The following is a 26,808-nucleotide window of genomic DNA, read 5'->3' as shown; positions in this document are numbered from 1 at the left end:
TCCAAACCCTTCCTATTCCTAAAGATGCCTTTTAAATGTAGCAATTGTACCAGCCTCCACCACTTCCTCTGGCAACTCATTCCATACACGTACCACCCTCTGTGTGAAAACTTGCCCCTTGCGTCTGATTTTAAATCTTTGCCCTCTAGTTTTGGTGGGTGATGGTTTATTCTGAGCCTAGAGATGACTCTGCCCCAGGGAGGCAGTAAGACTGTCAGTTACCCCATCCCCCCCCCCCCCATCTCAGGCTGAGTAGAGAAAGGGCCTCTCCATGTGAAGCATTGGGCTAATTTCTGCAAAGCTCACACTCCAGCTTTCTCCCAGTGGAAACTCCGTGAGGAAAGCCCTCCAAGCTGTCAAACAAAAAGAAAATCACAGAGTTTGACCAAAAAAAAGACCCATTTCAAGGAAGGTTTGGAGACAGTGACACAACTCCTGCTTTCTGAAGGGCTTTCCAGATCGGAATACCGGGATGCAGATTACCCCACAGTGTCTGGCATTCCCCAGTGTGTCCCCTGTCCCCACTGCCCCAGTATTAGATCCCTCCCTTGTGTCTTCCCTGAGACTGACTTAACCCCCCTCCCACTGACTCTGGTCTACTTTGGGTTTCAGGTAGCACAAATATTCTGGGATCTCTGGTTTCATCTTATCCCGTAACCGGAAGTTTCGGAAGGTAGGTCCCGCTTAGGGAATGGGTAGATTGGGAGGAGCTGGGTTCAAGGAGGGAACTGGGAGTGAGGGGCTAGGGATGTTGGTGTAGAATGAAGAGGAGGTTTCTGTGGTGCCATTGCTGTCACAATGCAGCCTTTACTCAGCACTCAGAGAGGCAAATATCCCTGTCACCTCCCTCTCCCCCGAGCAGATGGCTAAAGTGACAGAAAAGGGGAGAACAAGAGGTGGGGGTTTGTTGAGGAGGGGAGAGGGAAACTGAGCCCCAGGGTGGGGAGGGAGTGAGAATTGAGCACCATCTCAGGTGAGGGGGGTAGGGATTGGTGTCACAAACAAAACGAGAAGTTGCTGGAAAAGCTCAGCAGGTCTGGCAGCATCTGTGGAGAGAGAGAAAAACCATTAACATTTCAGGTCAAGTGACCATACCACCAAACATCTCTCCACAAATGCTGCCAGACCTGCTGAGCTTTTCCAGCAACTTCTGACTTGCAGCATCCGCAGTTCTTTTGCATTTTTAATTAGTCGGGATTGGTGTGTTTTCTGATCATTCCTGTGACAAGAAACACAAGTTTGGAATTGTCTGGGTGAACCTGTTAATTCACAGGCCCTTAGTCAAATGTGCTGTGGCTGAACTGCTTAAAACTCTTAAAAATGGAATAGTGTAGGAGAGATGGGCTTCAGATTGGTTCCACAGGTTGGCGCAACATCGAGGGCTGAAGGGCCTGTACTGTGCTGGAATGTTTATGTTCTGTGTCGGAGGCTGGATCACAGCTGCTGGATCCCAGTCCCCCCTCAGTTTCTGTTGTAACGGGGTTTTCAGACTCTGTTTCTCTGTGTTTCTATCCCTCAGGACTGCAGTAAATTCTCAAACAGGTGTGTGCAGCCCTGCTGGTGGAATAGTCACTGGTGAGTCTGGTCTTTAGAACGTTAATGAATTAATCACCAGCCCTTTTCTGATCCCGGGTTGGTTCCACATTAATGAATGTTTTTTTCCAACGTCCCCTCTGTGATGTCGGCCTCTCAGCCAGTTGTCCGACCCTGCACATTCCCTCATGTTTTTGTTCTTTCCCCAGGAGTTATCGTGCTGCTGTCTCTCGCCTTCCTGACCCCTCTCTTCTACTATATCCCCAAAGGAGCCCTGGCGGCTGTTGTTATTGTTGCTGTGTCCGGTGTGTTTGACTTGAGGATCGTTGCCACGCTGTGGAGGGTAAAAAGTAGGTGCTGGATGTGACCAAAGGGAAATCTCTCGCTGCTAACCTCTGTTGTTTCTACTCTCCTATTGTGGCCATGACTTGGAGATGACGGTGTTGGACTGAGGTGTACAAAGTTAAAAATCACACAACACCAGGTTATAGTCCAACAGGTTTATTCAGAAGTACGAGTTTAGGAGCGCTCCGAAAATAAACCTGTTGGACTTTAACCTGGTGTTGTGTGATTTTTAACTTTGTACACCTCAGTTCAACACTGCCACCTCCACCATCCAACATTTTAATCTAGTCCCGTTTACCTGTGTTTGGTCCATATCCCTCCATATCTATCCCATCTATTTCTGTTCCAGACACTCACCACTGTGTGTGTGTGTGTGTGTGTGTGTGTGTGTGTGTGTGTGTGTGTGTGTGTGTGTGTGTGTGTGTGACTCATACCTTAAACCTATGCTTGAGACTCCTCTACCATGGCTGCCTTATCTGTTACCTCTCATGGCTTATTGACGTCTATAAGGTCACCCCTCAGTCTCTACGCTCCCAGGGGGTAAGAAGTCCCAGTCTATCCAGCCTCTCCTTATAACACGAGCCTTCCAGTCAAGGTAACACCCTGGTAAATCTTTTCTGCTCTCTTTGTGGTTTAGTAATTGCCTTTCTATAGTTGGGTGAACAGAACTGCATGCAGTACTCCAGGTGTGGCCTCACCAACGTCTTGAACTGCTGCAACAAGACGTTCCCAACTCCTGTACTCAAATTGACAGACTCTTTGGCCAATGCATTTACTTTAATCTTGTGGTGTGGCTTCTGATTCTTCTGCTAAGAGAGCTGCAGGTAAATAAAGTTCAGTAAAGCTCTGCTTTCAGGCTTGGAACATGAATCAACATCACTTTCATTTCTCGAGGGTCCTCTTGAGATTTTTTTTTAAGTTTATGGGCTTTTTTTTTTGTTTGAGGGCTACCTTTGTATTCTGAGTGACCCAATGCCATCAGATTGTGACAATACTGCCTGCATCTGTGTTGACGTTTGGACACTCTGTCAGAAGCAGAATTAGAATGAATCATTATTAAGCCCCAATTCTCAACTTTCTGTCAAATTTGGGGCAGTTGCAAGCCGGAAAGCGTTACTTTCCTCGATGTCACCCTGTACTCAGATTGGGACAACAGGCAGAAATTGAGAAGACTTTTCCCTAATAACTGACATGCACTTTGACACAAAAAGCCGTCACTCTTGTCACGCCTTCTGCAGGCTGGGGAGGTCACAGCTAATGTGTTTCAATCACATAGCTGGAAGATTTTAACTAGGCAGCTACTATTTACTGCATCTCTGATTTAAGTTCAATAATTAAGTGTTTATTACAGCAAGATGCACTGCATTGTTTCCAAGCCTAATGACTCCAGAACTTACACAGCCTTAAACTAGAGATTCCACTTTAAAATGCAAGAATTCATTCCCTCTGTGTAGAGTCACAGAGTGTCAGTCCAATATCCTAAATAAATCTAGTCCCATTTGCCAGCGTATCCCTGGTTTAATGTTTTCTTGAATCCAGGAGTATTGTTTATGTTGACTGGTTTTAAACCGTTTATCTTCTTTACAGCCTCCATGTTGGCGACCTCCCTCGAACTCCATGCCTTGCTGTAGCTCCCCCCTGCAGTGTCGTTTTTTTTGGTGCACTCCTATTTGCTGTTTGTGGAAGCTAGCTGTGCAAAATTTAGTTGCCACATTAACTTACATATGAAAGAGCAAGTGTGTGAATAATATTTCATCGGCTTTAAAGCACTTTCAATCGAGAGAGGTGCTACATCAATTCAGCTTTATCAATGTGATCTCCTTCAACCCTGAAGCATTGTGATGCTTGTTCGCCCCCATGTGGCTGAAATGTGTAATGTTTGATTCCCAGCTCTCCCTTTAATCCCAGAGTGATGTTATTTTGTTTTGCTGCAGGAATAACACCCCTCTCCCCACCTCCGAACTGAGCACATCGAGTGATCCCATAATCTATTTATTTTCTCCAGAACTGGACCTACTCCCTTTCCTAGCGTCATTCCTGGGTTGCTTTTGGGAAATCCAGTATGGAATTCTGGCTGGAATTGCTTTGTCTGGGATAATTCTGCTCTTTAACATCGCCAGACCGGAGATGAAGGTAATAGTGTCTGTCTGTATTTGGGGATTGACTGACTGTGAATGTGCCCAGTTTACCAGCCTGGCACAGTCTGCCCACGTCACAGGGTACTTTTCTGTTTCTTATCCCCAGTGGCTGTTTTATCAATGGCTATTGTATTACACTGACTGGATGGTGCTGGCAGGTCAGTTATGTCAGATTAAATTTCCTACAGTGTAAAAACAGGCCCTTCAGACCAACAAGTCCACACCGCCACCTCCAAAGAGAAACCCACCCAAACTCATTCCCCTACCCTATATTTATCCCTAACACACCTAACACTGTGGGCAATTTAGAATGGTCAATTCACCTGACTTGCACATCTTTGGATTGTGGGAGGAATCCGGAGCACCCGGAGGAAACCCACGCAGACTCGAGGAGAATGTGCAAACTCTACACAGACAGGTAGGAATCGAACCCAGGACTCTGGTGCTGTGAGGCAGCAGTGCTAACCACTGAGCAACTGTGCCACCCATCTGTGGATGGCCCTCTGTCAGTAAATCCTGCCAATGTGGTATTCAGGCTGTAAGAAAGGGGTGTGTGTGGTACTCCACTGCCCCAGGGCAAGATGGGGGGAGAGAGAGAGAGAGAGCGACCACCCTCTACACAAGGGGATCACGCAGCCTGGGCTGGGGAGAGTGCTTGGAAGTTGTAATTCTGTCTATTTTAAAACTTTTTTTCCAACAAAGCAGGAAGTTAAGGGTCTGCCTGTGTCTGTAAAGTTCTCATTCTCTGTTTGGATTTCAGTTGTATCTGTGCAGCTTAACCCTTTATCCAGTATAAAGACGGAGAATAATGAGCTGTGTGAAAATGGAAAAGTGTGGAATCTTAACCCCCTTCTCTCGCTCGCTCGCTCTCTTTCTTTCTTTCTCTTTGTTTGTTTCTCAGATTTCTGATTACAGTACAGTTGTGGTACAGTTCCAGAGTGGTCTGAATTTCCCTGCTGTTGAATATGTCAGTGACCTGCTGTACAGGCGTGTACTAGAGGGTAAGTGGCAGCCTCCATGATCCTGCACTCGTCCCCAAGGTTCTCCCTTCTCAGTGGCAGTCCAGGGACTGAACTAGCTCTTGTTCTGACAGCTCCCTCACTGGAATTGGTCCCCAGACATACTGCTGTGTTTAGATTAGAGTGGTGCTGGAAAAGCACAGGTCAGACAGCATCCCAGGAGCAGGAAAATCACGTATTCCTGATGAAGGGCTTTTGCCCGAAATGTTGATTCTCCAGCTCCTGGGATGCTGCCTGACCTGCTGTGCTTTTCCAGCACCACTCTTATCTAGACTCTGGTTTCCAGCATCTGCAGTCATTGTTTTTACCAGACTGCTGTGTTTGGTCACTGGGATTTCATCGCCCATGAAGGCAACATCAAAGTGGCTGAATTTGAACTGATCATCCCACAGGAACACAGGACTTGGAGCCGGAGTACATCATTCAGAGCTTGTTCCACCATCCCACTTTCCCTGTTGTTATAACTATATTTAAATGTAGAACAGCAGTGAGAGTGATGCCGACAGCGTGGGTTCAATTCCCACACCGGCTGAGGTTACCGTGAAGGACTGTTTTTCTCAACCTCTCCCCTCACCTGAAGCATGGTGACTGTCTGGTTAAATTAGTAGTCTCTCTGTGTGTCTCTCTCTCTCTCTCTCTCTCTCTCTCTCTCTCTGTCTCTCTCTCTCTCTCTGTGTCTCTCTCTCTCTCTCTCTCACACACACACACTGTCTGTGTGTCACACACACACACACACACACACACTGCCCCCCCCCTCACACACGCTGCCCCTCTCTCTCTCTCACACACTGCCTCTCTCTCTCTTTTTTCTCTCTCTCTCACACACACACACTGTCTGTCTGTCTCTCTCTCACATCTGTTTCTGTATCTGTCTCTCTCACATACGCGCTCTCTCTCTCTCTCTCTCTCTCTTTCTCTCTTGTGCTTTCTCTCTTTGAGAGAACATTCCTATGGTCTAGTTGGATTATTGTGACTTTACCTTTCCCTTGTAAACTGCAGCCTTGGTCCAGTTGGATGGCTTCAACAATCCAAAACGTCTCTGTTGCACAAATGTTTCTGTACTTAACCCTCTATCGAACTCCTTATTGAATCATCTCGCTTTAAACAGCTCGATCTTTGCTTCCCTGGTTGGTCACAATTTCCCTCCATCCTAAGTAATGGATTTGCCTTCCCAGTTAACTTGCATTGAGACAGAAGCCACTGACGGGATTGTTTAGAATCGACCTCCCTGCATCGTTCAGATTTTCACTTCTCTTGGACTCCTCTGTAGCTCTCACAGGCTGTTTGATCAGTGTCCAGTTCAACACCCCCGCTGCCCACTCCCTCCCCATCACCCTCGCCGTCCACTCCCTCTTCCCCCTCCCCCAGCCCCCACTCACCCCTCTCCCTAGTCGTCCACACTCCCCCTCCCCCGCCACCGTCCACTTCCCCCACTCCCTCCGTCTCCCCCTTCCGCAACATGCACACCCTCCTCCACCCCAACATCTACTCCCACCTCGCCCACTGCCCACTCCATCTCCTCTTCCCCTCTCCCCTGTCCACCCCTTCCCTCGCTGTCCACTCACTCCCCCATCTCCAGGGTCACCGGACCCGCAGCATTGACTCTGATTTCTCTCCACGGATGCTGCCAGACCTGCTGAGCTTTCCCAGTGCTTTCTGTTTTTGTATTTGAAATGGTGGGGAGGAGTTCTGTAACAGGCTCAGGGTGACCAGCTGCCTGCTTTAATGAAGTGTGACATTTCCTTGCATAGCCTCCCCTCCACGCTGTGTGATTCTTGACGGTCTCCATGTCAGCAGCATTGACTACACGACAGTGAACGGCTTGCGGGAGCTCATCCAGACATTCCAGCAGCACAACGTCTCTCTACTCTTCTCTAATTTCCGGGTATGTGCTCCCAACACTTACACGTCCTGTTCATCCCTCCACCATTGATGGCTGTGTCTTTAGTGTGTGCCACACTGCCATTCCCTCCCTAAAACTCTCCACATGTCTCCTCTTCGCCCCACCCTTTAATGTAGACCTTTAAGGCCTGCTGGGGGTTACCTGTTTGAATTTCTCCTGGGGGCCTGGTTAATTTTTGTTTTCTTTCCTTGCTCTTTGGGACATTTCACCCCATTAAAGGCACTATATAAATGCAATGTTTTGTATTATGTGTGTGGTGAATTTAATCCTCACAATGAGCTCTTGATTGCCTCTGTGTTTCAGGCACTTGTTCCCAGCATTAAGCATCTCTCTGAGTCCGATGTAACATATCGTGTGTGTGTGCGTCTCTGATGTAAAGAAATAACAGCAGGAGTAGGCCATTCAGCCCCTCAAAGCTGCTCTGTCATTCACTAGGATTGTGGCTGACTCTCTGACTGATCAAGGCTCTATCTCAGTCTTAAATATAGACAGGCTCTCTGTGGTATGGTGTTTCTAAAGCCTCTCGCCCCTCAGAATAAATTCCTCTTCATCTCCGTCTTAAACTGGCGCCTCCTTTGTTCTGAGACTATGCCCTAGTCTCTCCCACAAGGGGAAACATCCTGTCAGCGTTGACCCTGTTACACCCTTACAAATCCGATACGTTTCAATGAGGTCATCTCCCATTCTTTGAGTAAATGCTGCAGATGCTGGAGATCAGAGCTGAAAATGTGCTGCTGGTTAAAGCACAGCAGGTCAGGCAGCATCCAAGGAACAGAAACGTCGAATTTCATGTTCCTTGGATGCTGCCTAACCTGCTGTGCTTTAACCAGCAACACATTTTCAGCTCGCATCTCCCATTCTTCTAAACTCCGGTGAATAAAGACCCAACCTGTTTAACCTTGGCCCATAGACAATCCCTCCCATCCCAGGGATCATCCCAGTGTCGGATTTGGTAAATTAATGTTACTTCTGCAATTCTCAATTATTAGCTAAAAGTGTATGCAAGAAAGAGATGGGACTGTAAGACAGACAGTTAAACTCAATATGCCTGTATAAACAATAGGTCTAAACATCTGTTTCCCACTTTTACAGAAACACAGGAACAAACCCCAATTAAAAGGGCTTAGTGATAAGATGCTGTGAAATGGCAAGGATGTGCCCACAGCAGGATGGGGTCAAATGGCCTTGAGAACAGGAATGAGCATTTTTGTCACAGACAAGACCGGATAAGACACGAGATAAACAGGAGTAATGGGTACCGGTCTTAGGGAAGTGGAGGGTGAAAACAGGGGGGAACAATGAAATAAGGAAAAAATATTTGGGAACCAAATTTATATAAATATTGAGTATTTGTTGAATTCAGTGTGTTTTGTCCCTGCCTTGTGAACATCACACCCACTTGCAAGTGTGAAATAAAGGGCACTTCTGATTCAGATCTTGTCTCGGACTGAAATTATTGCAGTGAGTGAGCTTTGTTTCTCACACAGTGAACCCTCTCTGAATTGCCTCCAATGAAATGATAGATTTCCTGAAATAGGGACCAGAACTGTTGACAGTGCTCCATATCTGGTCTCACCAGCACCTTGTACAGCTGCAGTAAGACCTCCCTACTCCAGCCCCCTTAGAATAAGGGCCAACATCCCATCAGCTTTCCCGATTTCCTGCTGCAGCCGTGTGCTAGCCTTCTGTATATTGTGGACAAGTTTCTCCAAAGTCTCTCTGTGTTGCAGCTTTTGGCACTTTTTCTCCATTTAAGTAAATTCTGTTCTTTTGCCCTCCTTACAAAATGAACAACCTCACGTTTTCCCACATTGCACTCCATTTGCCAACGTGTTGTCCACTTCCTTGACAGAGCTGCCCCGAGGTAGCGCTATGCAGTCTGAGGTTCGATGTACATAAATGTAAATGACATCACGTTGCTGGGAGGGAAAATGTACCAAATCTTCAATTTTTTTAAAATACCCGTTTCTCCAAAAATCCATCCAGGAGTGGGGCAAAAATAACGGCCTGCCTAGCAACGCCAAACAATACATGGTGTGGAGCAGCCGGTGTTGGACTGGGGTGGACAAAGTTAAAATTCACACAACACCAGGTTATAGTCCAACAGGTTTAATTGGAGGCACTAGCTTTCGGAGCAACGCTCCTTCATCAGGGAACTAGTGGGGCAGGACCAGAAGACACAGAATTTAAAGCAAAAGATCACAGTGTCAGTCTATAACCTGGTGATACATGATTTTAAACGCTACAAAGTGAATTGCAACCGCTGGAAAATGCGATTAGATTAGTTAGGTGGCTCTGTTTAGCTGGCACAGAGACAGTGGGCTGTTGACCTTTTATGACTCTGACTCTTTCTTGTTTCAGCCCAAGATTCTGTCGATACTGACTTCAGCAGAGATCGAAGGATTGAGATATTTTGAAAGCACTGAGACAGCACTTGGTTATTTACATGGTAATAACTTGCTTTAGATTATTGGGATAGTCTTCAGCCTTTTGCTCCCGTGTAGGTGGTAGTGGGCTGACGTGCAGTGAAACCCCAGGGAGCGGAGTGAGATTGGCACAAACCCATGACCTGCCAACCCACGTGATGGTGGTGGGAGCTGCATGGTCATTTGAAATGTGAGTTTGAAGTGACAGACTATGTCATGAAACATCCTTGTACCTTTTGTTTCAGAATTCTTCTCCCCACCTTGGTACCTTGTGATGGTGTACGCCTCAACATCACTGCTCCTCTCGTTCACTAGCGCAGAACCATCACAGAGCAGGGTATTGGGTCCTGTACTGATTCTCCGGTCCTTTCCCCCACATCCCTTCTATTGAAATGATTGTCAAATGGCCTCTTGAATGTGTCTGAACTACTCCCTAGTGCTGCTCAATCCTTTTACACAGGAGCCTGAGCATCAGCCTGTTGCTGTCAGACGCAGGCTGATGTCCTCTGGATTGTAGTCACTCAGGGCATTTCTTTCATCTCCCTTCTCGAGGTCCAATCTAACCTTAGAATCGAGCTCTTGCTGGTCTCCGTCTTTATACTGTAAGTGTGTAACCTATTGGGGAGAAAGTGAGGTCTGCAGATGCTGGAGATCAGAGCTGAAAATGTGTTGCTGGAAAAGCGCAGGTCAGGCAGCATCCAAGGAACAGGAAATTCGACATTTCGGGCATAAGCCTGACGAAACGTCGAATTTCCTGTTCCTTGGATGCTGCCTGACCTGCGCTTTTCCAGCAACACATTTTCAGCTGTAACCTATTGGGACAGTACACTTCTCTATCAAACAAAAGATGCATTTATTCCCAGACCATTTAATCTGATAGTCCAGTGCTGAGAAAGTGCTGCATTCTGAGGTGCTGCCTTTCAGCTGAGAAGTGAAACTGTGGATCTCTCTGACCCTGTGGCACTGCTTTGAGAGAAAGCAGGGGAGCTGCTTATCCATGTTTTGCTCAGTATTTATTGCACAATTAACTTCATTTTTTGTTTGAAGTTAGATATTGCTGCCTTGTGGGAGCTTGCAGTGCACAGATTAGCTGCCCCATCTTTTGCATTGTAACAATGGTGGTTATTTTTCAATGTGACTGTGTGGAAGTTGCTATATAAAGGCAAATTTCTTTTGTTGCCTCCCTATGGTGCAGTACATTAGCTAGCCACCGGGGGGAGCGCCTGACTGACTTTTCGTCCTGTGTTCCATTTCCACAACATGTTTGAATTTTGTCTCATTTAAGATACTTCATTTGTTTTCTCGTGAGTTTAAATTTGAGAGATCGTGTTGAATGGGCAAAACAGTGTGAAATAAGCATTAACTATTTATTGGGCAAGTGGTCAGAGAACAGTGAAGTCGCAGTCTGGTTAGGAGCTGGGTTCTGACAGGGTCACTGATAGAGGTGTACCTTTCCTTTGTTCAGGAGATGACCCCACACACGAGCTGGATGACAGTGAGAAACCGCTACTCAACCAGACCGAGAGACTGTACTCCTAGTCCGAAAGCACTACCTCTCTGCCAAGAACTTGCTGCTCCTCAAACTGTTCAGTCTGATTAATGGTAAAAATAATACCATTGGGTGAGACATTGTGCCCGCTTGGATCACACAGTGACAACAGCTCCTCAATGGCATAACTGACCCTGAAAGGCTTGGACCCCTCCATTAATGGCGATTAGATTTTTGAACATCTTCCAAAAATCTCTTGCTCAGTCTCTTCACGCGAGTGATTTTTATATTTTCCTATTTTAAATGTTAACCAATTGATTTGTCTGAACCCCAGTGTAATTTTATAATTATCATGGTGTTTAGCTTTTTTTTGACCATTACTAGCTCTGCATCCAGACTCCAGAGATTGGATATTGAAGCCAAAAGATGTGAAACTGGGAAAAGGCACAGCAGGTCAGACAGCATCTGAGGAGCGGGATGTTTCAGACCGAAACCCATTGCAGCCTGAAACGTTGACTTCCCTGCTCCTCGGATGCTGTCTGACCCGCTGTGCTTTTCCCAGCTTCACATCTACAGACTCCGGCTTCCAGTATCTGCAGTCCTTACTGCCTCCATGCCTTGCTCTGGGGAAGCTGAACATTGCAACGAGCAGCTACTGTTTAGTCAGAACCCGGGTCTGAGCCTCCACTCACTCTCTCTCAGTCAGAGCTCCCAGTCACTGAGTATAGTGTGTGCTCTTAAACTGTGTGAATCCTGGCCTCTTTCCATTCCTGAAGAGTTTATACTCAAAACGTCGATCCTTCTCAGATGCTGCCTGACCTGCGATGCTTTTCCAGCATCACACTTCTTGAATCTTTCTGTGCTGGATCAGAGTGTAAATTTCTTGTATACTGCAAGATTGTAGTGTCCAAAATTATTGCTGTTTGACTGAGGCAGTCCAATTTAATAGCTGAAAATGTGTTGCTGTTTAAAGCACAGCAGGTCAGGCAGCATCCAAGGAACAGGAAATTCGACGTTTCAGGCCAGAGCCCTTCATCAGGAATGAGGAGAGTGTGCCAGGCAGGCTAAGATAAAAGGTAGGGAGGAGGGACTTGGGGGAGGGGCGATGGAGATGTGATAGGTGGAAGGAGGTCAAGGTGAGGGTGATAGGCCGGAGTGGGGTGGGGGCGGAGAGGTCAGGAAGGGGATTGCAGGTTAGGAGGGCGGTGCTGAGTTCAAGGGAATCGACTGCGACAAGGTGGGGGGAGGGGAAATGAGGAAACTGGAGAAATCCGAGTTCATCCCTTGTGGCTGGAGGGTTCCCAGGCGGAAGATGAGGTGCTCTTCCTCCAACCGTCGTGTTGTTATGGTCTGCCGGTGGAGGAGTCCAAGGACCTGCATGTCCTTGGTGGAGTGGGAGGGGGAGTTAAAGTGTTGAGCCACGGGGTGGTTGGGTTGGTTGGTTGGTTTGGGCGTCCCAGAGGTGTTCCCTGAAGCGTTCTGCAAGTAGGCGGCCTATCTCCCCAATATAGAGGAGGCCACATCGGGTGCAGCGGATGCAATAGATGATGTGTGTGGAGGTGCAGGTGAATTTGTGGTGGATATGGAAGGATCCCTTGGGGCCTTGGAGAGAAGTAAGGGAGGAGGTGTGGGCGCAAGTTTTGCATTTCCTGCAGTTGCAGGGGAAGGTGCCAGGGGTGGAGGTTGGGTTGGTGGGGGGTGTGGACCTGACGAGGGAGTCACGAAGGGAGTGGTCTTTGCGGAACGCTGATAGGGGAGGGGAGGGAAATATATCCCTGGTGGTGGGGTCCGTTTGGAGTTGGTGGAAATGACGGCGGATGATACGCTGTATACGGAGGTTGGTGGGGTGGTAGGTGAGAACCAGTGGGGTTCTGTCCTGGTGGCGGTTGGAGGGGCGGGGCTCAAGGGCGGAGGAGTGGGAAGTGGAGGAGATGCGGTGGAGGGCATCGTCGATCACATGTCCAATTTAATAGTTAGATCACATTGCTGCTCAAGCCAGCGTACGTTTGCACTCCTGGGTTTTGTTCATTATTGCACACTGGTTGTGATTGCCACGCCCAGCCTCTCCCCCTAAATATAAAACTAAGTGGAGGTCCCTTGCAGGTTGCTGGGTAGGCCATGTCCCACAGCGGCTGAGGAATGGATTAGTTGCCAGACACTGCAGTAACTGAGGGATTCATAGATGTTACTTAACCAGTTGTCACTCAAGGAAAGGATCAATGATCAGACTGAGTGACCATTTCGTCCCCCCCCACCAAGAGCCTGCTTTTCAGACAGTCACAGCTGATCGACACTTCTGCAACTGTAAATATTTCTTTGTCCTGAGGAAATGTTGCGTCTATTATAAATTGAGAAGCTTCACCAACTTACATTTTTTAAAAAAGGGAACTTTCCAGTTGTTAATTGTTGAACAGTCTAATTGCAAGGCTGTAGTCTAGGCCTTTATCCAATCTCTTTTTCTTAATAAGTACACCGTCAGCGTGGAAAGTTTGTTGCAATACGATGATTATTTGAATAAGGCCACGTGGAAACTCGTGATCATCACTCATGGGGCTTTGTTTTTAAGTACTGCATGAAACATTTTACCTCCTCAGTAAATGATCTTCAGTTAAAATGTGAGACAGGTTCTCAGGCTCCAGTAACAACAGATATTTTATCATCACAACTTACCAAACTACTTCTGAAAGTATTCCTTTTTTCCCTTGATCACAGAGGGTCCTGTTTTAAGAGATATTATATTACACAATCGAGGGATATGGACATTGCTGGCTGGACTAACATCTGTCTCACTATCCTTGATTGCCCCTGAAGGGGACAGTGAGCTGTTGTCCTGATCCCTGCAGTCTTTGTGGGGGGTACACAAAGGTGTCAGAATCTGCCTGGAATTTCTCTGAAGTTAAAGGTGCAACCCATGAAAATGAACTTTTCCGTTTACTGGTCCTCTTCGTATCTTTGTAATGTGCTCTTCTGAGGGATGACGAAGATTTATCTGTTAATAATTGTGTTCATGTTGATTTTAAGATCTAACTTTTAGCTTCTCTAGTAAATGACTGGCATTATCAGAGATGGATGACGCTGTCTGTGTACTGGGTCGGATAAAACACTGAACTGCATGCACCATCATCCTACAATACTGTGTCTCTGACTGTAATCCCCAGTGTCTGGGGCAACATGAAGAAATAGACTAACATTACACAGCAAGTTTTAAATAGATTTTAATAACAGGAACTTTAGAACGAGTGATTTTTTTGTGGCTGTGGTGAGAATTACACAAGGATATTGTGGTCGTACCTTGTGTAATTAGACAAAAGCCTGGCATTGTTTATAATGAAGCTGGAGACGATGATCATTTGATTCTGCATTGACACAACTGTATTGCTGAACCCCTCGTTGCTTCCGTTCTTAACTCCAACAACTTGAATCACTGTGTAGATACATCACTCTTTTTCTCTCACACAAAGTCCTACTCTCAATTCCAGTCGAGAATTTACAGCTCCAGTTACAAAGGGCAGTGTCATTTCCTCTCATTTCCTTGAGTTGACTGTTCTATCCCATCAGTCTACCTCTGGGTCCTTCTTATTCTGCTGTGAGTGGGACGGAGGGTTCTGTTTATCGTCAGGGTAGGCGTTTGCCCTTACGATGTGAGTGAAGCCATTTTAAGATCTCATCCAGCCCACTGCCGTCCCACGCACTAACTTCCAACACACTGATGTTCTGTTTTGCACTGGCGATTATATCATCCATCCTGAATAGGCTTTTCATTTCCACTAGCGACATGGAGCAGGGCAGATCACTGAAATGAAAAGAAACTCCATTTAGTCCCCTCCACTCCGATATACAGAAAGGATATTCAGAAACCTCTTTCAATCAGAACCATTGCTCTCAGTTTTATTGGTTAGGCCACTGTTGGAATATTGCGTGCAATTCTGGTCTCCTTCCTATTGGAAGGATGTTGTGAAACTTGAAAGGGTTCAGAAAAGATTTACAAGGATGTTGTCAGGGTTGGAGGATTTAAGCTATAGGGAGAGGCTGAACAAGCTGGGGCTGTTTTCCCTGGAGCGTCGGAGGCTGAGGGGTGACCTTATAGAGGTTTATAAAATCATGAGGGGCACGGATAGAATAAATAGACAAGGTTTTTTTCCCTGGGATGCAGTAGTCCAGAACAAGACAGCATAGGTTTAGGATGAGCGGGGAAAGATGCAAAAGAGACCTAAGGGGCAGCTTTTCCACACAGAGGGTGGTACGGGTATGGAATGAGCTGCCAGAGGATGTGGTGGAGGCTGGTACAATTGCAACATTTAAAAGTCAAGTGGATGGGTATATGAATAGGAAGGGTTTGGAGGGATATGGGCCGGGTGCTGGCAGGTGGGACTAGATTGGGTTGGGATATCTGGTCGGCGTGGACGGGTTGGACCAAAAGTTCTGTTTCCATGGTGTACATCTCTATGACTAAGATGTACAGAATGGAAACAGACCCTTCGGTCCAACCCATCCACACCAAGCAGAGATCCCAACCCAATCTAGTCCCACCTGCCAGCACCTGGCACATATCCCTCCAAACCCTTCCTATTCATATACCCATCCAAATGCCTCTTAAATGTTACAATTGTATCAGCCTCCACCACATCCTCTGGGAGCTCATTCCATTCCACTGTGTGTGGAAAAAGTTGCCCCTTTAGGCTGAGAAGGGAAAGATATAAAAGAGACCTATCTATGACTCAATATTGTTTCGATGTAATGGCTGGTATTATAGTACAGAAACAGGCCATTCAGCCCAGCTGATCCATTCCACTGATGTAAACCATGCACCTCCTTCCCAGCCCCCTCTGCCGAACCCATGTAATGCCATCTTTTGCACCAGCTCTAGGTTTAGGCAAAGTTCTGTTTAGAATTTTCTCTGCCCAGCAGTAAAGCCATCACCCCAAACTTCAGGCTGATCAGCTTTAACTAGGCTGTGGCATCCCACTTCCCTTGCAGTGTGAATTCACTCCAAATCAGTGTGAGAACAACAGTGTCCCAGAACTATCACAAGAAAGGACGGCTTAAAGTAATCAAAGCTGTAACAGAGAAAGGGGATTCTTGTAATAACTGTATATTCTGGGTGCAAGATCTTAGGGTTGTGTCTACACTCTATGACACATCCTATTGTTGTCCATACTCACATTTTGTTGAAGAGAATGAGTACTGACGTCTGTTGCAGTGGCTCAGCAGCTAGAACCGAGAGCAGCTGAATGCAGGAGGAGGAAACCTGAGTGGGATTTGCAGCGTCGATCACAAACTAAGAGGAAAACATTCACCATTTTAGAGGCAGTGGAAATGGTTATCAACTCTCAGCCTTGCTGGAGCTCTCCAGTTGCCAGGTTGGGCCTGGTCTCTGAAATGACATGGGAAATCTCCTGAGCACAGGCGTGCTGTCTGGGGAAGTGGGGAAGCTAGAGAGAGAATCAGCTCAGATTGCGCATGGCACACTGTGCAATCTACACAGACAGGTGCATCGACATTTCGAGCATGTGCTCTTTGGATGAAGAGATATGCTTGAACAGCGATTCTCCTGCTCCTCAGATGCTGTCTTATCCAGCACCACACTGTTTGACCCTGATCTCCAGTACCTGCAGTACCTCACTTTCTCTCAATCTGCACAGACAGTTGCCCAGCTCCCAGGCTGTCCTCAGGTGGAGGGGGATGAATACGGCAGGGAGAACACACAAAGGAAGCTAAGATCCCATCTGCTTACAATGTTCAGACCATTAGGGAGATCAGGGCATGGTGTTAATGCCACTTTGTTAGTGCATAAGATTTTTTTCTATCTGCCATCTGAGGTTTCTAAATAAGGTGTAAGATCAGGAGGACAATTTTGGACAAGAATAAGCCATCAGTTTATCTCTCTACACAACTAGTCCTTGTACTTTCCATTAACAGTCAACTAGTGTGAGGATTCAAGTAGCCGATACTCACTATCACAGCCTCGCAATCTCTGTAGTAACTTGGCCAGATGGGGGCCATGCAGCCTCCCAGTTCCCGAATGGTAATTCTCCTTTTGTTAATCATGAGGTCAGTTAAATTTGTTCCCACCTGCAGGCAAAGCAGATCGATTGTAAAAGAAAATAAATAAAAATGAGATCAGACACTCTTTGGCATGGTGAGCTTGTGTTCCATGATACAGTAGGGAGTATTAATCACCAGCATCAGAGTTACAGTCGCACAGAATTCATAGCAGAGAAATGGGTCAGTCAGCCAGCCACACTGGACCAGCTGATGGTGATGTTCCACAGCAGCCTCCTCCCAGCCCTGTTTCCCTGACATTGACATACAGAATCTTTGATTCCTTTCCCCCACTTGGCTGGTTTCGAAGTAATGGTGCTACCCACCTCTCCTCCTCCTCCTCCTCCACATGGTCAGAAGTTCCATGCTTTGTGATGGTATTTGATGGAACCATTTTACAATGACCTGGAACTCTCTGACTACCAGGTTAATGGAAACGGAGATAACTGATTATTTCAAAAGGATATTGGATGGTAACTTGAGGGAACTAAATGTATGGGGCCACAAGGATAGATCGGGGTGGGGGAAGGGGACTGACTGAATTGCTCCACAGGGAGCTGACCTGAACTAAATGGGCCAAATGGCACCCCTCTGCTCAGAATGACTTTATGCTCGATTGAACGTTAAATTAGATCAGTAGGTTTTAATATTATATCATTTCCAGTCTCACTGAGGTCAAGCTATTCGAATTCCATTCCAGCCTTCTCAGCTGTTGGAGCACAAGAATGGTGTTACCTGAAACTTGCCTTCCATTTACCTGTACACCTTATTCTGCCAGAATCCCATAATACTCATCTTGTTTTCACTGGACAAAGGCAGCACCTGTAATGTGCAGATGCTATTCAATACAATCATGCCCAAATAAATACATTTAAATCCTTCATGAAAAATGTTTAGTGTTTTGGCCTTTACTGCTTCCTGTGACAGAGGATCCCACAGGTGGGGGAAAAAAAACCTTCTCCTCTCCTCAGTTCTAAAGGGTCCACCCCCATATCCTTAGAATGTGACCCTTGATTCTGCACTCCCCAGTTTTTGGACCCCATCATTCTTGCATTTAGCCTGCCTAATACTATTATTAGAATTGTTTGGGTTTGTGTGCAATTCCACCTCCTCCTAAACTTCAGTCCTTAAGCGATCTAGTCTCTCTTCATACGTCATTCCTGCTATTCCAGGAATCAGTCTGGGAAATCTTCATTGCACTCCCTCCAGAGCCAGAACGTGCTTCCTCAGGTAATGAGGCTGAAACTGCACACAAGGTTGGAAGGGCCGAATAGCCTACTGCACTTATTGTCTATGTTTCTCATGTAGTGAGCTGGCCTCTTCTCTATCACTGACACTGCAGAGACAATCCCTCCACCTGTGTGAAAGACAATAACAGTCGAAGAATGTGGTGCTGGAAAAGCACAGCCGGTCAGGCAGTATCCGGGGAGAAGGGGAATCAGCGTTTCGGGCATAAGCCAATCATTCCTGATAAAGGGCTTACACTTGAAACGTCGATTCTTCTGCTCCTCGGATGCTGTCTGACCAGCTGTGCAGAGTCGGCCCTCATTTCCAAATGTTGTTTAGGTTAGTTAGCCTGCAAAGTATTTTTGAAATGCAGTTTTGTTGTAATGTTAGAAACATAACAACAAATGTATAAATTAATTGCTGGTCTTGAGATGATATCAAAGTGATCTCCCAGCCTCATGATCTTCAAGATGAAGCCCAGCACAGTCTGGATCCAGGGCCAACTGCAGACTGGAGGCGAGGTGCCAGTTTGGGGTGAGTTGGAAGACCGCTGTTCTGGGGGACATTATATTTCTGTATTTTCCAAGATCTTGTAACTAAAGAAGACGTATCTGGGTTCCTTTGTACCGAAGATGGTGCTGTAAGTGGTGACAATAAAGCTCATTCAATTCAAGAAGCCTTATTCCAGTAGGCACTAAAATCTATTGTAGGCGACCTTTGCTGAAGGAAAATGATGGACGTTAGCCAAACTCTGATTTAAACTTATGCAAGAATGGAGCCACTGATTGTGCAGCTCTCCCTACAGTGAAGTCCCAGCCGAGAGTGGAGCTTCTATATCTGCAGTGTTGCTTAGAAACCACAGGATACTAGGGAGGGCAACACAGGCAGATCAGCTGGTGCAGTATTCACATCTGATAGGTATATAGGACCAGCATTTAATGTCTTGTCTGAAAGACTTGTCAAGCTAGTTTGAGCTGTGGTGATGACACTAACACTACAAACTAAGGCAAAGCTGTCATTTAGATAGAGGCATTGACACAGTTTAATGAAGGCTTTTTCTCCTGATGATCTTACACCTTGCAAGACAGCCTGAATTTCTTCATCTTGTGGATGTCCTGCTGCGGACTGCTTTCTCATCAGGAGAAAGTGAGGTCTGCAGATGCTGGAGATCAGAGCTGAAAATGTGTTGCTGGAAAAGCGCAGCAGGTCAGGCAGCATCCAAGGAACGGGAAATTCGACGTTTCGGGCATAAGCCCTTCATCAGGAATGAGGAAAGTGTGTCCCTTTCTCATCAGGCCTGCTACCTTATAACTAAATATAATTGCCAATTGAGAGCTGGTTCAGGCTGTTAAGATTCTTACTTATGAAAAAATGGTTCCTTCGTCTGTTCATATCTTGTACCTCAACTTCTCTCAGATGTGGCCTTAGCTGTTTCAGCTGAGTGCTGTTGTCTTTCAGGAGAAAGTAAGGACTGCAGATGCTGGAGATCAGAGTCAAGAGTGTGGCACTTAGAGTACTGCAAGACTCATTTGTTAACAACTTATTTGATCCTGAGATACTTCAGCCAACACAGGAGTACAATTTCCTCATGGGTCTTACAATCTTTGGTTTAATAATTGAACAACTGTGAGAAATTTAAACACTAAGTATGACGTTAAAACTCCCTCCGACAGTAATGGGGGAATGGGGTAGCCAGATTCAAAATTGGGGTGAGGTGATGGCCTTGTGGTATTATCACTGGTCTATTAATCCAGAGTCCCAAGGAATGTTCTAGGGACACAGGTTTGAATCATGCCATGGCAGATGGTGGAGTTTGAATCCAATTACAAAAAATATGGAATTAAGAGTCGAGTGATGGCCGTGAATCCATTGGCGATTGTTAGAAAAGCTCACCTGTTCACTAATGTCCATTAGTGAGACTGCCATCCTGACTCAGTCTGGGAGAAAGTGAGGTCTGCAGATGCTGGAGATTAGAGCTGAAAATGTGTTGCTGGAAAAGCGCAGCAGGTCAGGCAGCATCCAAGGAACAGGACAATCGACATTTCGGGCATAAGCCCTTCTTCAGGAATGCTGCCTGACCTGCTGCGCTTTTCCAGCAACACATTTTCAGCTCCTTACTCAGTCTGGCCTACATGTGACTCCAGACCCACAGCAATGTGGTTGACTCTTAACTGCCTTCTGGGGCAATTAGGAATGGGCAATAAATGCTGGTCTGGCCAGTGATGCTCACTTTGCATGAACGAATAAAAAAAGGGTCACAATGTGCACTATTGACAATCAGACAGTTGCTTAAGATGCTCCAAGGATTCCAACTCAGAACAGATAAAGCTTTGTGGCAAATCCTCTATTGAAGAGATTGAGAAGTCGGTCTGACAATACCGTGGGCAGTGTCGGTGGGGGCTGTCCCAGCTCCTCTGTGCTTTCTTTCAAACACATCTGTGCAAATGGGTCAAAGATCCAAAAAGTGAAAACACTGAAAGATATGAAATGTATTTTTTAAACTAGATAAATTCATATCATATTCTGCAAATATTCATATCTGTGATGTATATCAAAAGTCCAAACTTGAACATGATTTGTCTTTCCTTTAAAACCATAGGCACTGCATCATTTTTAAAGGAAGTTATGGGTTCTACTCCCACTCCAGGGACTTGAACACTAAACTCTGGGCTTCCACGCAGTGCAGCATTGAGGGAGTTTTAAAAAAAGGTTGGAAGAACTCAGCAGATCTAGCAGCATCTGTACACAGAGAGAGAGAGAGAGAGAGAGAGACTGAGTCAATGTTGAGTCTGATATGGCTCTTCATCAGAACTACTCTGATTCCTGACCAAAGAAGAATAATATCTGACCTGAACATTAAATATGTTACTTGGTCCATAGGCACCAGAAGACCCGCCGACTTAATGATATCTAAAATCAATTAGATTTAAAATCACAGTCAGACACAATACTACCCAAAATCACAAACAGAATGAATGCATTTATCATGATGGTCAGCCTTGAGACTGGCTTTAAACAGACTCTCTCTGCAATGAGGTTTTTACATAGACATACATTTTAAACAGACTGTTAAAATATTGTCCCAGAGACACAGTATGTTTGAAATATTATCCCAAATAGAGTGTCTGTTTAAATATTATCCCAGAGAAAAGGTCTATTTAAAATATTATCCCAGAGAGACAGATTCTGAGAAAATATTTTGAACAGACCCTCTCTCTGGAATGATGTTTAAAACAGACCCTCTCTCTGTGACGGTGTTTTAAACAAACCCTCTCCCTCGCATCTCTGGGATGATGTTTTAAACATACCCTCCCTATCTGGGATGATGTTTTAAACAGACCCTCTCTCTCTGGGATGATGTTTTAAACAGACCCTCTCTCCCTCTGGGATGATGTTTTAAAGACTCCCTCTTTCTGGGATGATGTTTTAAGCAGACCCTCTCTCTCTCTGGAATGATATTTTAAACAAACCCTATCTTTCTCTGGGATGATGTTTTAGACAGACCCTCTCTCTCACTGAGATGATGTTTTAAACAGACCCTCTCTCTCTAGGATGATGTTTTAAACAGACTCTCTCTCTTTCTGTGAGATGATGTTTTAGACAGACCCTCTCACTCTGGGATGATGTTTTAAGACAGAACCTCTCTCACTGGGATGATGTTTTAGACAGACCCTCTCTCTATGGGATGATGTTTTAAACAGACCCTCTCTCTCTGGGATGACGTTTTAGACAGACCCTCTCTCTCTCTGGGATGATGTTTTAAACAGACCCTCTCTCTTTGGGATGATGTTTTAGACAGACCCTTTCTCTCTGGGATGATGTTTTAGACAGACCCTCTTTCTCTGGGATGATGTTTTAGACAGACCCTCTCTCTCTGGGATGATGTTTTAGACAAACCCTCTCTCTCTGGGATGATGTTTTAGACAAACCCTCTCTCTCTCTGGGATGATGTTTTGGACAGACCCTCTCTCTCTGGGGTGATGTTTTAGACAAACTCTCTCTCTCTGGGATGATGTTTTGGACAGACCCTCTCTCTCTGGGATGATGTTTTGGACAGATCCTCTCTCTCTGGGATGATGTTTTAGACAAACCCTCTCACTCTGGGATGATGTTTTAGACAAACCCTCTCTCTCTGGGATGATGTTTTAGACAAACCCTCTCTCTCTGGGATGATGTTTTGGACAGACCCTCTCTCTCTGGGATGATGTTTTGGACAGATCCTCTCTCTCTGGGATGATGTTTTAGACAGACCCTCTCTCTCTGGGATGACGTTTTAGACAGACCCTCTCTCTCTGGGATGACGTTTTGGACAGACCCTCTCTCTCTGGGATGATGTTTTAGACAAACCCTCTCACTCTGGGATGATGTTTTAGACAAACCCTCTCTCTCTGGGATGATGTTTTAGACAAACCCTCTCTCTCTGGGATGATGTTTTGGACAGACCCTCTCTCTCTGGGATGATGTTTTGGACAGATCCTCTCTCTCTGGGATGATGTTTTAGACAGACCCTCTCTCTCTGGGATGATGTTTTAGACAAACCCTCTCACTCTGGGATGATGTTTTAGACAAACCCTCTCTCTCTGGGATGATGTTTTAGACAAACCCTCTCTCTCTGGGATGATGTTTTGGACAGACCCTCTCCCTCTGGGATGATGTTTTGGACAGATCCTCTCTCTCTGGGATGATGTTTTAGACAGACCCTCTCTCTCAGGGATGATGTTTTGGACAGACCCTCTCTCTCTGGGATGATGTTTTAGACAGACCCTCTCTCTCTGGGATGATGTTTTGGACAGATCCTCTCTCTCTGGGATGATGTTTTAGACAGACCCTCTCTCTCTGGGATGATGTTTTAGACAGACCCTCTCTCTCTGGGATGATGTTTTGGACAGACCCTCTCTCTCTGGGATGATGTTTTAGACAGACCCTCTCTCTGGGATGATGTTTTAGACAGACCCTCTCTCTGGGATGATGTTTTAGACAGACCCTCTCTCTCTGGGATGATGTTTTAGACAGACCCTCTCTCTCTGGGATGATGTTTTAGACAGACCCTCTCTCTCTGGGATGATGTTTTAGACAAACCCTCTCTCTCTGGGATGATGTTTTGGACAGACCCTCTCTCTCTCTGGGATGATGTTTTGGACAGACCCTCTCTCTCTGGGGTGATGTTTTAGACAAACTCTCTCTCTCTGGGATGATGTTTTGGACAGACCCTCTCTCTCTGGGATGATGTTTTGGACAGATCCTCTCTCTCTGGGATGATGTTTTAGACAAACCCTCTCACTCTGGGATGATGTTTTAGACAAACCCTCTCTCTCTGGGATGATGTTTTAGACAAACCCTCTCTCTCTGGGATGATGTTTTGGACAGACCCTCTCTCTCTGGGATGATGTTTTAGACAAACCCTCTCTCTCTGGGATGATGTTTTAGACAAACCCTCTCTCTCTGGGATGATGTTTTGGACAGACCCTCTCTCTCTGGGATGATGTTTTAGACAGATCCTCTCTCTCTGGGATGATGTTTTAGACAGACCCTCTCTCTCTGGGATGATGTTTTAGACAGACCCTCTCTCTCTGGGATGACGTTTTGGACAGACCCTCTCTCTCTGGGATGATGTTTTAGACAGACCCTCTCACTCTGGGATGATGTTTTAGACAAACCCTCTCTCTCTGGGATGATGTTTTAGACAAACCCTCTCTCTCTGGGATGATGTTTTGGACAGACCCTCTCTCTCTGGGATGATGTTTTGGACAGATCCTCTCTCTCTGGGATGATGTTTTAGACAGACCCTCTCTCTCTGGGATGATGTTTTAGACAAACCCTCTCACTCTGGGATGATGTTTTAGACAAACCCTCTCTCTCTGGGATGATGTTTTAGACAAACCCTCTCTCTCTGGGATGATGTTTTAGACAAACCCTCTCTCTCTGGGATGATGTTTTGGACAGACCCTCTCCCTCTGGGATGATGTTTTGGACAGATCCTCTCTCTCTGGGATGATGTTTTAGACAGACCCTCTCTCTCAGGGATGATGTTTTGGACAGACCCTCTCTCTCTGGGATGATGTTTTAGACAGACCCTCTCTCTCTGGGATGATGTTTTAGACAGACCCTCTCTCTCTGGGATGATGTTTTAAACAGACCCTCTCTCTCTGGGATGATGTTTTAGACAGACCCTCTCTCTCTGGGATGATGTTTTGGACAGACCCTCTCTCTCTGGGATGATGTTTTAGACAGACCCTCTCTCTGGGATGATGTTTTAGACAGACCCTCTCTCTGGGATGATGTTTTAGACAGACCCTCTCTCTCTGGGATGATGTTTTAGACAGACCCTCTCTCTCTGGGATGATGTTTTAGACAGACCCTCTCTCTCTGGGATGATGTTTTAGACAGACCCTCTCTCTCTCTGGGATGATGTTTTAGACAGACCCTCTCACTGGGATGATGTTTTAGACAGACCCTCTCTCTCTGGGATGATGTTTTAGACAGACCCTCTCTCTCTGGGATGATGTTTTAGACAGACCCTCTCTCTCTCTGGGATGATGTTTTAGACAGACCCGCTCTCTCTCTGGGATGATGTTTTAGACAGACCCTCTCTCTCTCTGGGATGATGTTTTAGACAGACCCTCTCCCTCTCTGGGATGATGTTTTAGACAGACCCTCTCTCTCTCTGGGATGATGTTTAGACAGACCCTCTCTCTCTCTGGGATGATGTTTTAGACAGACCCTCTCTCTCTCTGGGATGATGTTTTAGACAGACCCTCTCTCTCTGGGATGATGTTTTAGACAGACCCTCTCTCTCTGGGATGATGTTTTAGACAGACCCTCTCTCACTGGGATGATGTTTTAGACAGACCCTCCCTCTCTGGGATGATGTTTTAGACAGACCCTCTCTCACTGGGATGATGTTTTAGACAGACCCTCTCTCTCTGGGATGATGTTTTAGACAGACCCTCTCTCTCTGGGATGATGTTTTGGACAGACCCTCTCTGTCTGGGATGATGTTTTAGACAGACCCTCTCTCTGTCTGGGATGATGTTTTAGACAGACCCTCTCTCTCTGGGATGATGTTTTGGACAGACCCTCTCTGTCTGGGATGATGTTTTAGACAGACCCTCTCTCTGTCTGGGATGATGTTTTAGACAGACCCTCTCTCTCTGGGATGATGTTTTAGACAGACCCTCTCTCTCTGGGATGATGTTTTGGACAGACCCTCTCTCTGGGATGATGTTTTAGACAGACCCTCTCTCTCTGGGATGATGTTTTAGACAGACCCTCTCTCTCTCTGGGATGATGTTTTAGACAGACCCTCTCACTGGGATGATGTTTTAGACAGACCCTCTCTGTCTGGGATGATGTTTTAGACAGACCCTCTCTCTCTGGGATGATGTTTTAGAAAGACCCTCCCTCTCTGGGATGATGTTTTAGACAGACCCTCTCTCTCTGGGATGATGTTTTAGACAGACCCTCTCTGTCTGGGATGATGTTTTAGAAAGACCCTCCCTCTCTGGGATGATGTTTTAGAAAGACCCTCTCTCTCTGGGATGATGTTTTAGACAGACCCTCTCTGTCTGGGATGATGTTTTAGACAGACCCTCTCTCTCTGGGATGATGTTTTAGAAAGACCCTCCCTCTCTGGGATGATGTTTTAGACAGACCCTCTCTCTCTGGGATGATGTTTTAGACAGACCCTCTCTGTCTGGGATGATGTTTTAGACAGACCCTCTCTCTCTGGGATGATGTTTTAGACAGACCCTCTCTCTCTCTGGGATGATGTTTTAGACAGACCCTCTCACTGGGATGATGTTTTAGACAGACCCTCTCTGTCTGGGATGATGTTTTAGACAGACCCTCTCTCTCTGGGATGATGTTTTAGAAAGACCCTCCCTCTCTGGGATGATGTTTTAGACAGACCCTCTCTCTCTGGGATGATGTTTTAGACAGACCCTCTCTGTCTGGGATGATGTTTTAGAAAGACCCTCCCTCTCTGGGATGATGTTTTAGACAGACCCTCTCTCTCTGGGATGATGTTTTAGACAGACCCTCTCTCTCTGGGATGATGTTTTAGACAGACCCTCTCTCTCTGGGATGATGTTTTAGAAAGACCCTCCCTCTCTGGGATGATGTTTTAGACAGACCCTCTCTCTCTGGGATGATGTTTTAGACAGACCCTCTCTCTCTGGGATGATGTTTTAGACAGACCCTCTCTCTCTGGGATGATGTTTTAGACAGACCCTCTCTCTCTGGGATGATGTTTTAGACAGACCCTCTCTCACTGGGAGGATTATTAAACAGGGTTTAATTTAATCTCTGGTTAAAGGATATTGTGCAGCCTCTTGAGCAGCAGAGTCTTCCCCACGGCAGTGACTCCCAGCAGCAGACACATGGCTCCAGTTCCGGCCTTTATGGTTTTTTGGGGGATGTTGGTTGTTGAAAAATTAAAAACATTTTAATTTAAAAATCCCCGTGACGTCATAGCAGCGCGCCCGGCTCCTCTTTCCGCTTTAACCATTTTCACATCCACCGCCCGCTTCCTGCCTCCGTCTCCGAGTCACCGTCCGCTTTCCGCCAGTGACTGATTTATCGAGTTATTGATTTATTTTCAAACTGATCGGTTTTGTTGTCACGTTCTCGAAGGCGGGGGGGGAGTCCGTGCTCGCGTGACGTCAGCAAGCGGCGCCCACCAGCCGCG

At 46.2% G+C, this 26,808-nt stretch overlaps 2 protein-coding genes across 6 annotated transcripts in view; one reads left to right on the top strand and one right to left on the bottom strand.

Moving 5' to 3' along the window:
• Positions 1-11,928, top strand: part of slc26a11 (solute carrier family 26 member 11) — a 33,149-nt gene extending 21,221 nt beyond the window's left edge. For 3 of the 4 annotated variants that reach the window (XM_060844454.1, XM_060844455.1, XM_060844456.1), the window contains exons 10-17: positions 613-673; positions 1,520-1,575; positions 1,743-1,883; positions 3,884-4,011; positions 4,918-5,017; positions 6,787-6,920; positions 9,300-9,387; positions 10,830-11,928. In XM_060844454.1, coding sequence (XP_060700437.1) covers positions 613-673; positions 1,520-1,575; positions 1,743-1,883; positions 3,884-4,011; positions 4,918-5,017; positions 6,787-6,920; positions 9,300-9,387; positions 10,830-10,903 — 782 coding nt within the window. In that variant the 3' untranslated portion in view covers positions 10,904-11,928. The remainder of the gene's footprint in view (positions 1-612; positions 674-1,519; positions 1,576-1,742; positions 1,884-3,883; positions 4,012-4,917; positions 5,018-6,786; positions 6,921-9,299; positions 9,388-10,829) is intronic. The other variant, XM_060844457.1, reaches the window with a different exon arrangement.
• Positions 11,929-14,052: 2,124 nt separating this feature from the next.
• Positions 14,053-26,805, bottom strand: arl16 (ADP-ribosylation factor-like 16). 2 transcript variants are annotated; one of them, XM_060844776.1, is made up of 5 exons: positions 26,442-26,805; positions 20,502-20,560; positions 16,809-16,925; positions 16,016-16,131; positions 14,053-14,646 (listed from the first exon to the last, which is right to left on the bottom strand). In XM_060844776.1, exons 1-5 carry the CDS (start codon positions 26,500-26,502, stop codon positions 14,469-14,471), a joined length of 531 nt encoding a protein of 176 aa, XP_060700759.1. In that variant the 5' UTR covers positions 26,503-26,805; the 3' UTR covers positions 14,053-14,468. The 2 variants fall into 2 exon arrangements, with proteins under 2 accessions (XP_060700759.1, XP_060700760.1); XM_060844777.1 differs by lacking the exons at positions 20,502-20,560; positions 26,442-26,805 and adding an exon at positions 20,016-20,137.
• Positions 26,806-26,808: the final 3 nt, after the last annotated feature.

This window comes from Hemiscyllium ocellatum, chromosome 25 (assembly GCF_020745735.1).
Source record: "Hemiscyllium ocellatum isolate sHemOce1 chromosome 25, sHemOce1.pat.X.cur, whole genome shotgun sequence".
In the NCBI taxonomy this organism is placed as follows: Eukaryota; Metazoa; Chordata; class Chondrichthyes; order Orectolobiformes; family Hemiscylliidae; genus Hemiscyllium; species Hemiscyllium ocellatum.
This window is presented reverse-complemented; position numbering and strand designations above follow the sequence as displayed.

What these genes read in the sequence shown, in the direction of transcription:
- arl16 (XM_060844776.1), bottom strand. Translation starts at nt 26,502, where the DNA reads ATGTGTCTGCTGCTGGGAGTCACTGCCGTGGGGAAGACTCTGCTGCTC. An exon ending in GAGATTGCGAGGCTGTGATA is followed by an intron (nt 16,132 to 16,808) that starts GTGAGTATCGGC and finishes TTTTCCTCTTAG; the next exon opens with TTTGTGATCGACGCTGCAAA. An exon ending in CTCATTCTCTTCAACAAAAT is followed by an intron (nt 14,647 to 16,015) that starts GTGAGTATGGAC and finishes TTTTCATTTCAG; the next exon opens with TGATCTGCCCTGCTCCATGT.